General features: G+C 40.2%; 1 protein-coding gene across 4 annotated transcripts in view; it reads right to left on the minus strand.

Moving 5' to 3' along the window:
* Positions 1-12,299, minus strand: part of VAV3 (vav guanine nucleotide exchange factor 3) — a 216,209-nt gene that overhangs the window by 62,273 nt on the left and 141,637 nt on the right. For all 4 annotated transcript variants that reach the window (XM_081865819.1, XM_081865816.1, XM_081865817.1 and 1 more), the window contains exon 16: positions 1,132-1,233. In XM_081865819.1, the coding sequence (XP_081721945.1) occupies positions 1,132-1,233 (102 nt within the window). The remainder of the gene's footprint in view (positions 1-1,131; positions 1,234-12,299) is intronic.

The following is a 12,299-nucleotide window of genomic DNA, read 5'->3' on the forward strand; positions in this document are numbered from 1 at the left end:
TCCACACCATACTCACCTATTTGGTCTGCTTTTCATTTTAAAAAAGATTATTGGTGCTTATATCTAGTAAGAGTTCTATCATTTTTGTTTTCACCATTTTTATTTCTATTTTTTTTACCAAGCACCAGCTTTTTAAAAACTCTTTCAAATTACCACTAGGAAATTGCCAGCTTCCTTATTCTAAACCAACTCTTCATTTTCCAGACCACAGAGATGGAGGGCCAGGTTCTATAATAATGCTGTCAGCTCTGCTGAGACGCCAGGCTCTTCCTTCTATCAACCGTCACATGGCAGCAGTCATTCCACCATGCTACAGTAGAAATGTGAAGAAAAAGGATGCAGGGCCATTCCATCTGCGTAGCTAAGAGACTAGCAATGTTTGGGTCCACCTCTCCTTGAACTGTTCCCATCTCAGTTCATCATTAGAACTTTTAACTAAGCACTGGTACCTGAATTCACTTATTTCCCTCCTCTTGCCTAATACATTTTCCTTTTAGGTTGTGTTTTTTAGATTAGAATCCCAAGGACATGGACTGCTCTGTTTTGATTGATATGTAAGGCATTCTGTGAGCCCTTTATGGCTGACAGTGAGAGTAAACATTTGTGCCTTCAATAACTCTGGGTTTCACAGTTATGAGCTCAGACATAGCAAAGATATTATGCATGAAAGAAGGGATGTAGCATTAAAATTAAACAGTGGGATTTCTCCCTCGCTACCTCATTCACTCCCATAAACTTGAAAGCTTTTTCTTTTCTTTTCTTTTCTTTTCTTTTCTTTTCTTTTCTTTGCAAACATTTTTTTTCAGCTTGATAAAAATTTGGTAGGAACTCCATGAGCAACAAAAAAATTGTTCTACATACCCCACAAGCCACCAGTTGCACAGATGGGATTTATCTATCAGCAAAACTATATATTTAGCTGCAAATACTCATACATTTTAGACACTACAGCCAAATTTATCCTGATACTGAATTATCAGTTTCTGCAAGTTGGATTTTAAATCCTATCGGTTTTTAACAGGAGACCTTGTTCTAGCCAGACGGATAATTTTAATTAATTTATTCAATGCAATAGTTTTTTTCCCAACTTTGGTGCAATTCTAATTATTATTCAGCTCCCTTGACACTTACCTCAGAAGCATCTGACAGACTTTGCAGGATGTTACACGAGTGAAGGTATGCATTTTGAAGTTATGAGTATTTGTTTCTCCATAATGCGGCCTTATGTTGGACCTAGAAAAAGATAGTTTTTAGTTCAATATTTGTAAATATTTTGGTTGCTGTGCTTAGAGCAATAAAATATAGTCAATGATAAAGCTGAACAAAAAGGGCCGGCAAGGAGCTTCAAAAAGATCTCTCCAAACCGGGCATTAAAACAGCAAATGTGGTTTAGTGTAAACAAGTGTAAAGTGGTGCATCTCTGGGCAATATCAATGTCAGGAATGGGCCAGCCCAACTCATGTCTGCCTCTTGGCCTCCCTTCTCTTCTGCTGCCACTTCTACTTCCGGACTTCTCTCCACCATAGAGTCTCCATAGATCATTAACCCTGTTACCTCTTCAGTTTCTGACACCTTCCAATCTTCTCACTCTTCTCACTCATTTTTGCCCCACCACCAGTCACCTGACTCTGAGCCTTCTTCCCTTAGGGAAGAAGCTGGTGCCTCCCACCATACCTCTGCGTACAGCGAGCCCATGACAATCAACACTGATACGGATATTCTTCAAATATACGCAAACACAGTCTGAACTAGCAGTGTCTGACCAGGAAAGAGACCCGGGGATTGTGGTGGATAGCTTGAGAAAATGTGCAGCAGCTCTGAAAAGGGTGGATTCCAAGTTAAATTGAGTCCTGCCAGAATCTTCCATAGCTGTGTAAACAAAGCTATTCAGCCCTGGGTTAGAACTGCTCCAATTTCTACCTTTCCAGAAATGCTACAAAGACATGCAAAATATTTCTAAACATTACACCAAGAGCCATAAACACAGTCTTCCTGACCTTAAGCACTATGAAGGTTCTTCAAAGGCCTCACTCTCACTAGCCCCTTCCTGCTCCATCTTCAAATCTCCTACTCTTCTCTCTGGTTCCTGTTGCATTGCCTTTCAGTCACATGGCACCCCTGGACTCTCATAACTTCCCACTGAATTATTCTGATAGATCTATTTCTCGAACAGGTTATTCTGAACATTCCAGCTTCCTATCAGCTCAGCCAATCAATGTTAGAAGTTTCACTGCCATTAGCACAAAGCAATATAGATTTATGCAAAACATATAAAGAATCTGAATGAGTAGAGGAGATTAATCAGAAAGAAAACTCATACAGTATGCCTGGAGGACATTCATTATGATGATGTTTCTATTATGGTAAAAACAATGCCAAGAACAAACATTTGCAGGCAGATTTAGTCATATCTAATATTGAAAAAGACATGAGAAAAATATATACAGACAAGTCAAAATGTTGTTGTGTTTGTGTTGTGTTGGAAATGTCCTGCTCACTGTTTTCCATCACCTTACCACCATATCCTGTAGCAGTGACTATAAAATACTCAAATGATAACTGTTTTATGCTGTTGTTTATGTAAATCTCTCAAATGCTGCTCATTCTTGGAGTCATATCTCACATGAGCCTATTTTTAATGCACTTATTCCTCTTAACTACAACATTGCTTGTTTGTATTTCAATAGTTTATTGGTTAAACAGGGGGCACAAGACAATAATGCAAATAAGAAATGTATCAGTGACTTTGTCATTTGCTCCTTTATGGATTTTCCAGCAAAAGCTACATTTGCTCAAATTGTCATCTGCACACAGACCTGTCTAAATAAGCAATTGGAAATGAACACACCAGCTGCTAATAGAACATATTACCCTTACGTGTGTGACCTACATGTGCAATTTTTATAATGCCAACATTGATTTCAAGTCACAGTAAAATGTAGTTTGTGTCACAATGTGGAACATTTATTTTATAGCTTTGTGTTTCGCCTTTATCACATTAACAAGTGAGTAGAAATATTAAAAAGTGTAGGACTACCAAAGTAATATGCAGAAAACTAATTTTCTCCCAAGCTCATTAGGCATATACATTTCGTCTTCACTGTTGAAAAATGTAAGTGGGAGCGTGGATAAACAATGAATTTTTTGTCATAGAAATTCTTTCATGATTCTGTAATATTACAATTGACAAGAGATGCCACATGGGATATACAGTGGTACCTCGGTTTACAGACGCTTCAGGTTACAGACTCTGCTAACCCAGAAATAGTACCTCGGGTTAAGAACTTTGCTTCAGGATGGGAACAGATATTGCGTGGCGGAGGTGAGGCGGCAGCGGGAGGCCCCATTAGCTAAAGTGGTACCTCAGGTTAAGAACAGTTTCAGGTTAAGAACGGACCTCCGGAACAAATTAAGTACTTAACCCAAGGTACCACTGTATGAGGAAGAGGAGGAGGAGGAGGAAGAGGAGGATGACAGCTTGGGTTCATCCTGATCTAGAGATCTACTGGTCAGCTAAGCTATACAATTTTGAGCATTCTCTGAACTAACAGCACAAAATGGAAGGGAAAGATGCAATATACAACAGCAAATGTACCCAATAACAAACATCAACAACGTGTCATTTTCTACTCCGCTTTCCAAGACTTGTTTCTTGAGTTAGGTCTCATTGAAGTGGCAGGCTTATAGCTGGGCTGTACGACTTCAGGCTAGCGAAGCAAGCTAAAACTTGGGGAGTTAACAAACTTCCTCGGTGAAAATTGCTTCACTGGGCAGTAAGCCACTATGCTCATTTCTCAAGAGCAGAAATGCAAGCACAATGTGGGTTTCGGAAACACACACTGCAAACTCACACCTAAAGCACTTTGAAGTTCCACAGATTTCAATGGGAAAGTTAGATCTTAGATTTTCACGCACTGAATTCAACTTAAAAGAGTGCTTATATTTGACTGGATTATGTCCCTGGGTTTGGAAATGGCAGTAATGGCAACAAATGGTTCAGGGCAGCCCCCAAAAGAAGCAACAACAAGTAATGTGTAACAGAGGCCACCTTCACCAAACCACAGTCTTAAATCTGAATCTCACCCCACAGTCCCCATCTCCCTTCACAGTCTTTGCTCGATAATACTGATTCTCACAAGACAGTGTGAATCAATACTTCAGCCTCCATTCACATGCAGCTGAAAACCATCAATTTGTGGGAACATTCACAAGCTCTCCTACAACTTCCATGTTATTTAATCACCCTTTTCCCATGGATTAAGGAAATATTATGATTCAATACTACACAATTACTTGCATTATATATAAGGACTTTGGATGTTGGATGTCTTACTGTGTTTTTATATTTTGCTGGAAGCTACCCAAAGTCGCTGGGGCAACCCAGTCAGATGGGCAGGGCACAAATAAAACCATCATCATTATTATATGGATTCACATCAAGAGTTCCGTGATTGAATCTGCTCAGCTCCTTAGATCCAAATTTAATGTCTCATTTATACTTTTACGTAATTAGCCACACCTCAGTGTGCTAAAGACAAGAGAGATATAAGGACAGCCTCTCAGATGACAGTCTACCTTTCTTGCTAAAACCAGTGAAGACAAAGCCCACTTTGGCCAATTGCCGATAAGAGGCTTCATTGCTGGGTCTTCTACGTAGCTCCTTATGTTAGCCAGAGCTGACTACAGACAAATGTTGTGGGACTCCAACATCCATGAGACCATGGTCAGGGATTATAGGAGTTGTGGTCCACAACATCTGGTCCACAACATCTGGAGGGCCACAAGTTTGCAATCCCTGCCTAAGGATTCATGTTCAAGTCCTACCAACACCACCGTGAAGGAAGATGGGACACTGAAAATACTGAAGACAGAATAAAAAACAGATAGGAAAGTGAAATCCCTCCAATCCAATTTTCCTACAAACGGAAGGAGGAAAATCCTTATCAAAACACTATAATGCTGCATTAACTGTGGGCTTGAAAGCTCTTTTGCTCATTTCAATATTTGACCAGGCATTATGCATTGTGTCACAGTGGTTTATGCAGTCAAATTGTATGTCACATCTGATGAGACTAAAATAATGTGATATGAAACACAAGAGCAAGATGTGTCAAATTATAAATTTATTCGGGTACTTCCTACTGGGAGAGCTTCTGAAATGTTTCGTTATTTCAATACTTCCTGCAATGAAAGCCAAAATATTTAATACTCAAGAAGTTTAATTCTTGGGGCATAAGCTTACTCCACCTGCGGATATAAGAGAATAGAGGAAATGACAAAGGCCAAGTTATGCCACGTAACTTGAGGATAAATGTGTTTTAGCATCTTAAGTAAAGGTAAAGGGACCCCTGACCATTAGGTCCAGTCATGACCGACTCTGGGGTTGCGGTGCTCATCTCGCTTTACTGGCCGAGGGAGCTGGCATACAATTTCCGGGTCATGTGGCCAGCATGACTAAGTCGCTTCTGGCGAACCAGAGCAGCGCACGGAAACGCCATTTACCTTCCCGCCAGAGCGGTACCTATTTATCTACTTGCACTTTGACGTGCTTTTGAACTGCTAGGTTGGCAAGAGCTGGCACTGAGCAACGGGAGCTCACCCCATCGTGGGGATTCGAACCACCGACCTTCTGATCAACAAGTCCTAGGCTCTGTGGTTTAACCCACAGCGCCACCTGCATCCCTTTAGCATCTTAGTTAAAGCATAAACTATTTTGTTTATTTTATACCTTTTGGTAAGCCCGTATTCACTATATCCTTAATATGCTTTTTACTTAAGAGGAAAAAATGCCTCTCATTTAATTCCTGGAGTTCATACTAAATTTTCTGTTAACCTGAACTCAACATAGCCCATTCCATCTGCAAAGAGAAGTGAGAGGGAAGGTCATTGCCTTTCCCTTCCCCCCAAATTCTCTCCACCAGTGGGGTGGGGAATTGGTTGACACCATAGAATCATAGAAATGTAGAGTTGAAAGGGACCCCAACAGCAATGCAGGAATATCAAATACATCATACACGACAGATGGGCATCCAACAACCTATGCTTAAAATCCTCCAAGGAAGGAGAGTCTACCACCTCAAACTGTTCCGCCATCAAACAGCTCTTGCTGATGTTTAGTTAGAATCTCTTTTCTTCTGACTTGAACACATTGGTTCAGGTCCTAGCCTCTGGAACAAGAAAAAGCAAGCTGGCTCCATCTTCCATGTGACAGCCCTTCAGATATTTGAATGTGGCTATCACATCTCCTCTCCATCTCCTCTTTACCAGTCTAAGCATACCCAATTCACCTCAATCGTTCCTCTTAAGGCTTGGTTTCTAGACCTTTTATCATCTTGGTCACCCTCCTCTGCACATGTTCCAGCTTGTCAATACCTTTCTTAAATTGTGATGCTCAGAACTGGACATAGTACTCCAGGCGTGGTATGGCCAAGGCAGAATAGAGTGGGACCAGTGGCGTAGCGTGGGGGGTGCAGGGGGGGGCCGGCCGCACCGGGCGCAACATCTGGGGGGGCACGCTCGCACTCGCAGCTCTCTACCCCTACCTGCCCCTACCTGGGTTAGGGGGCACAAATTACTTGCCTTGCCCCGGGTGCTGACAACCCATGCTACGCCACTGAGTGGGACTATTACTTCCCTAGATCAGGACACTATACGTCAATTGATTAAGCCTAGAATAGCATGAGGTTTTTTGCTGCTGCACCACATTGTTCACTCATGTTAAGTTTGTGGTCTACTAAGACCACTAGATTCTTTTCACAAGCCAGGTGTCCTGCATCTTTTATCTGTGCAGCTATTTTTTATTTTTTTTTGTTCTTCCTATCCAAGTGTAGAACCTTACATTTGTCATTTTGTTAGTTTAGGCCCAGTTGTCTGTTAAGGTCATCTTGAATCCCTAGTCTGTCTTCTGCAGCATTAGTTATCCCTCCCAGGTTGTTGTCATCTGCAAATTAGATAAGCATGCCCCTCAATACCTTCATCCAAGTCATTTTTAAAGAAATTGAACAACAATGGGCCCAGGATAAAACCCTGTGACACCCCACTTGTCACTTTTTTCCAGGATGACAAGGAATCGTTAATAAGCACTAACCAGCTACAAATCCACCAAACACTCACCTGGTCTAGCCCACATTTTACCATCTTCTTCTCCAGAATATCATGGGGAACTTTGTCAAAAGCCTTAGTGCAATCAAAATACACTACATCCGTAGCATAATAATAATAATATTGTATTATGCTTCTGCATCTCATCATAATCTTTATTCACTTCTTTGAAGATATGTAATTGGATACTAGTGTAATATCCAACTAAATTGGTTGGAGCCCACCCCCCACCCCCAAAATGTATTTTGCACAAGTATGGCCACCACTGCCTAGATGTTGTCTAGCCAGACACTGCCACTTGTTTGCATTACTACCTGACAACATTTGGAACAATTTGATTCCTTGGGGGAACATGCACATAATTGGACAGGGGCCAAATAATATTCCTACAAAATCGGATGATGTCTTAACACCAATATCTGAGCTAGTGTGCGAGCTTAGACTTAAATCAGGGGTCAGCCACCTTTTTCAGCCGTGGGCCGGTCCACCGTCCCTCAGACCATGTGGTGGGCCAGACTATATTTTTGGGGGGAGGGGAATGAACAAATTCCTATGCCCAACAAATAACCCAGAGATGCACTTTAAATAAAAGCACACGTTCTACTCATGTAAAAACACGCTGATTCCCGGACATCCGTTGGTCGGATTGAGAATGCAATTGGGCTTTAGGTTGGGCCTAAATTAACACAAAAAGTAGAGAAATGCATTTTGAATTCCTGGGAACCAGCAGCAAATGTACTGGCACTTATACAACCAGGAAGCATGATTGTTGCCAAATCTGCTCAACTCTTTAGATATAGTATGTAGCCTCCAGACAGCACTAGATAACATGGTTTAACTTATCATCAGATTTAGGCTTCTATGCACAGTTAGAAGTTACAACTAAGATTGCACCAAAAAGCAACTGTACTTCCATCTGGAACACTTTATCATGCACAGCTCCTGTATGCATCATCCTAAATAGGCATTGGTATCTGATAACTTATCCTAGGATGATCTATTAGAAAAGGGTTGTGAGGTACAGTACAATGGGTTTGCATTCTTTTGGGAGGAATGATATTAAAATCTCTTCATTCCCATAGAAGGTCAAGTTCCTAAAGATAAAACATGTCCAAATCCCTCCTGCAGAGATTCTGTAACACTAAAAAATCTATTTCCTTCCATGCAGTGTTTCTGCTAGAGAAAGAATTTTATACACCACGTTTCAACATTAGCTGCTTAAAAAAAATATGGATCTGACATGCAAAAGGTTTTTTGAACGAGAGAGAGAGAGAGATACAGCTTTAGATGACACTAACATGCTAGGAAACCCATTACATAATAAAATAAGTTCAGTTTGACATATGGCCAAAGTGAAGCATTGCGCTGCATAGCGAATGATAAGTTTTTAGAGCTGCAATTCCAAAATTGTGTATTGGAGAAACACTGTTATTGTCACGAGGGAGTAGTTTTAGAAGTAAGATACTAAAATAATCAACAGCTCATGTGGGCCTAAAGTTCCCACACATGCAGCAAACCCTGCTATCTATCCTTGCTTCAAGTTAACTGCTAGTGGGGTGAAGAGTTATCCTGCAAACTTGCAATAGGAGACTCCTTCCTTGAATGAGCCTGTCCCATAAATATAATATCACGAGTCATGAACTTCTGTTCATCTAGTTTGCACGTTAATGCACCACCCAAGACAGAATGTAAAAAGGCCCTGTTAATTGGAAGACTGGGCTACTGATGGGTATCACTCAGCTTCATTTCTGTTTTAAGCTCTGTGACCAAATATTCTCTCTCTTCTCTCTCCCCACATCCAACAACTAGGCACCAGTGGGAGAGGAAATAATGGTGACCCATACGTATAAGCCATTTGTAGCCTAAGTGAAGGAAAAATCGAATTTGTATAATGCTTCCTTGCCCTGTTGCCTGGAGGTGATTCTTATTCACCACATGGGACTGGAGGAGTATCTATTTACAACCCTGGACTGAAGGTAAAATGCTTTCAAGGTCACTTAGCTCTCAAAGCTCTTCTAGGGAGACTACTCCAGAGATATTCAGCGCCAGTAGTTAAGAAAAAAAATCCTATTCCCAGCCCTAATTTGTTAAAGACCACTGACAGCCATTGGTTTGTATACCCACAATTGCTTTTTAGCCTAAATAAATTTGTTCTCTCTTACTTATGTTGCTCCCACTGATGCATTTGAAGAGTTGAATCGTGTCCTATCCTATCCCACCCCATTGCTGTTGTTGGTTTTTTTTTTTTTTGTCTTAAGCTGGTGGTTCTTCAGCAGCTATTCAATACTGACCAAGTTTCAGCAATTAAAACCCATGCACATTCTCACCTTTCCATGTCAAGGCCGCAGCAGAGGCATTGCTTAAACCCATTACAAACATTTCAATTAAATCTTGAAAAATTGCTTTCCTAGGGCACTTAATTAACAACTCACCTCTTCCCACCTAGATGTCAAGTAATTTCAATTTAATTAATTTTCCCCCAACAACTGGGGGGGGGGGAGTGTATTTAAGGAAGAAAATACCTTTCTGCCTAAAATTTCAATATGAAATAAGTTATTTGTTGTTGTTTTGACAACAAACCTAACTAAACCTTAGTCCAAAGGAAACATTGGTTCAAAAGGACATGATTACACAAGTAAGCTTAGGCCTAGTCAATATAAACTGTAGATCACATGATAAAACAATTCCTGGAATCTATCACTTCAAACTGTAAGTGGCAGATCTGCATGACTCAATGCTCCCCTCAATATAAAGGTTTCAAGAACATAAAAAACGAGACGCTAAGGTGAATAGCTATAGCATAGCAGTCTAAAGTAGTGTACTTGTCAAAAACAGATATATTCTATATACATTGCGACATAAAACTTTTAAAAATCTGACTCTAAGAGCCACTACAGATAATGAAAAATAACAAGGCAGATGTTTTTTTCTTGATGGAATGGCAACAGCATGTGAATTTGATGAATGCCTTAAATACCAAAAGTGTGGTTAATCTCCTCCAACAGCAGGTGGAGCTGTACCCTATCCTGCTTTTATAGGCAGCCGGCTGTCAATATTGTAGCAACAACAACCCAGGGTTTCCCACCTAAAGTAACTGACCTGGACCTGAGTGAAAACTATATACACGATACTCCTGGTGGCCAGGGTGAGAACTTCAATACATAACACAAACAAAGATAAAGATAAAGACCAATGGAACATTTAAAACAAACAGAACTAAATCATCTGACTGGATAGGCTCAGAGAAACATAAAAGTTTTTCAGTGCTGTCAATAGATAGGGAATTCCAGAGCACAGATATTTTGACACTAAAGCAATGACTCCTTGTAAATGAGGAACGAACACTGTGTGGCACTTGGAAAATTCAAGTTCTACATACTGAAGTGATCAAATGGGTTTGTACTCATATGCCAAAGGACACGAGGACCTAGCAAGGATATTGCTCAGGGCTAGAAAACTGAAAGGGGAGAAGTCCCCAACTTTTAAGGAACAGGAGAGAAAAGAGAGGGGGGAGTTCACTCAGAAAAAGCCACAGTTTATTTATAAGCCTAGCCAAAATGCAAAGGGGTTTTGTTCAGAATTTAAAACAATGCAATTCTATATACACCTACTAAGAAATAATAGGTTCCACTGAATTCATAGACAAATACTTAATGTTGTTCTATATGTGTGCATTGTGCTAGTTTCCAATTATTATAACAACAAATGGCAAACTGAAATATTATCCAGTCTCCAGGTTCCACTGAATTCAATGGGGCTCAACCCTGGATAAGTGGGTGACCAGTTACTAGTTATTTCCTATGAGGGAGAGTTCATTTCCAAAACTCAGCAACATCAAACTCAGCCTGGGCAAGAACACCGCCAGACCAAGAAACAGAACGAACTATATAAAGCTGACAGGGAACATGCGTGGTCAAAGAGAAAAGATTGCTGGGCAGGCAATGTCGTATAGAAAATAGGAAGAGAGACCCCTTGAACCCGCTAATTTACCTATTCTCTAGGTATCTTTTTTGCTAATTAAAGCTTCATAGAAGCAACACTCATTTATAAGGGCAATGTACTCGAACAGCAGAAATGTACAGTGGAGGTACTTAAACACAATGGAAACTGAGCGGTACTTATGCATTCCCAGACAAAGGCAAAATTTACATTCCAGCCCATTTCTGCAGATGCCACCCACCATGCACCAACAAAACCACAGGAGACTGGGTAATATTTCAATTTGTCATTTGTTATTATAATAATTGGAAACTAAAACAATACACACATATAGAAGAACATAAGTATTTGTCTATGGGTAATATTGATAAAGCAACAGAAGACATACAATGCAAGAAGGGATATTTCCACAACATCTCTCAACATTTCCACAAAATGTTTCTCTTCTGGAGAAATTCTCTTTGTTATGTTTGGGACTTCCTAGCTGTAGCTCAGAAATAATCTTTGAAGAACAGCATTTACTGAATTAATCAATCAATCAAGTCTCCATATGTTAATACTCATACATCCCAGATTTGTCACATCAAAGGATTTCTAGCAGAAAGGCATGTTGCCTAATTAAATTAACTGTATCACAAGTAAACTGTGCTTTTGATCAAGAGAATGCAATTTACTTCTAAGACTCTGCAAGAAAATTTGCTTATTTGATCATAGGGTGGCTGCCCTTTTAGAGATTAAAGGATTTAATCTTGCTAGCTTTCTGGGTATGTAGTGCATTGTTTCAATCAAGCTAATGACCATGCTTTAGCCTCCTTCTTCCTATGGAAGAACAATTCAGGTTCACAATGATTTATTCATGTAACAATCTATGGACTGTAATAACCGAGAGATATGAAGGCACCATTTTTCATTCATACCAATCCACTGCTGGGTAAAGACCTTATCAAACTGCATCCTGACAGGTTGTTGAATAACTGGTTTTTAACCCCACATTAGGGGTTTGCATGTTATCCTGCACTTTGCCCAGCTTTGCAGTTAAATTCAGCTGTAGAAGAACAACCACGTGCTATGCTATGCCTATAGAGCACGACATAACTCAAGATTTGGTCCTATGCTGAACTAAAATGCTGATCAATAAAAGCCCTAGTTTACCTTTATCTCTGTACATGTTCGGAAATCTGAAGGACTAAACTGTGCCATCAAGAGGAAAGCATATCCAGCTCCATTTGGGCTTTAAATAGAGAAGCCTTATTTTAGCA

This window comes from Podarcis erhardii (assembly GCF_964252035.2).
Source record: "Podarcis erhardii genome assembly, chromosome: 6".
Classification (NCBI taxonomy): domain Eukaryota; kingdom Metazoa; phylum Chordata; class Lepidosauria; order Squamata; family Lacertidae; genus Podarcis; species Podarcis erhardii.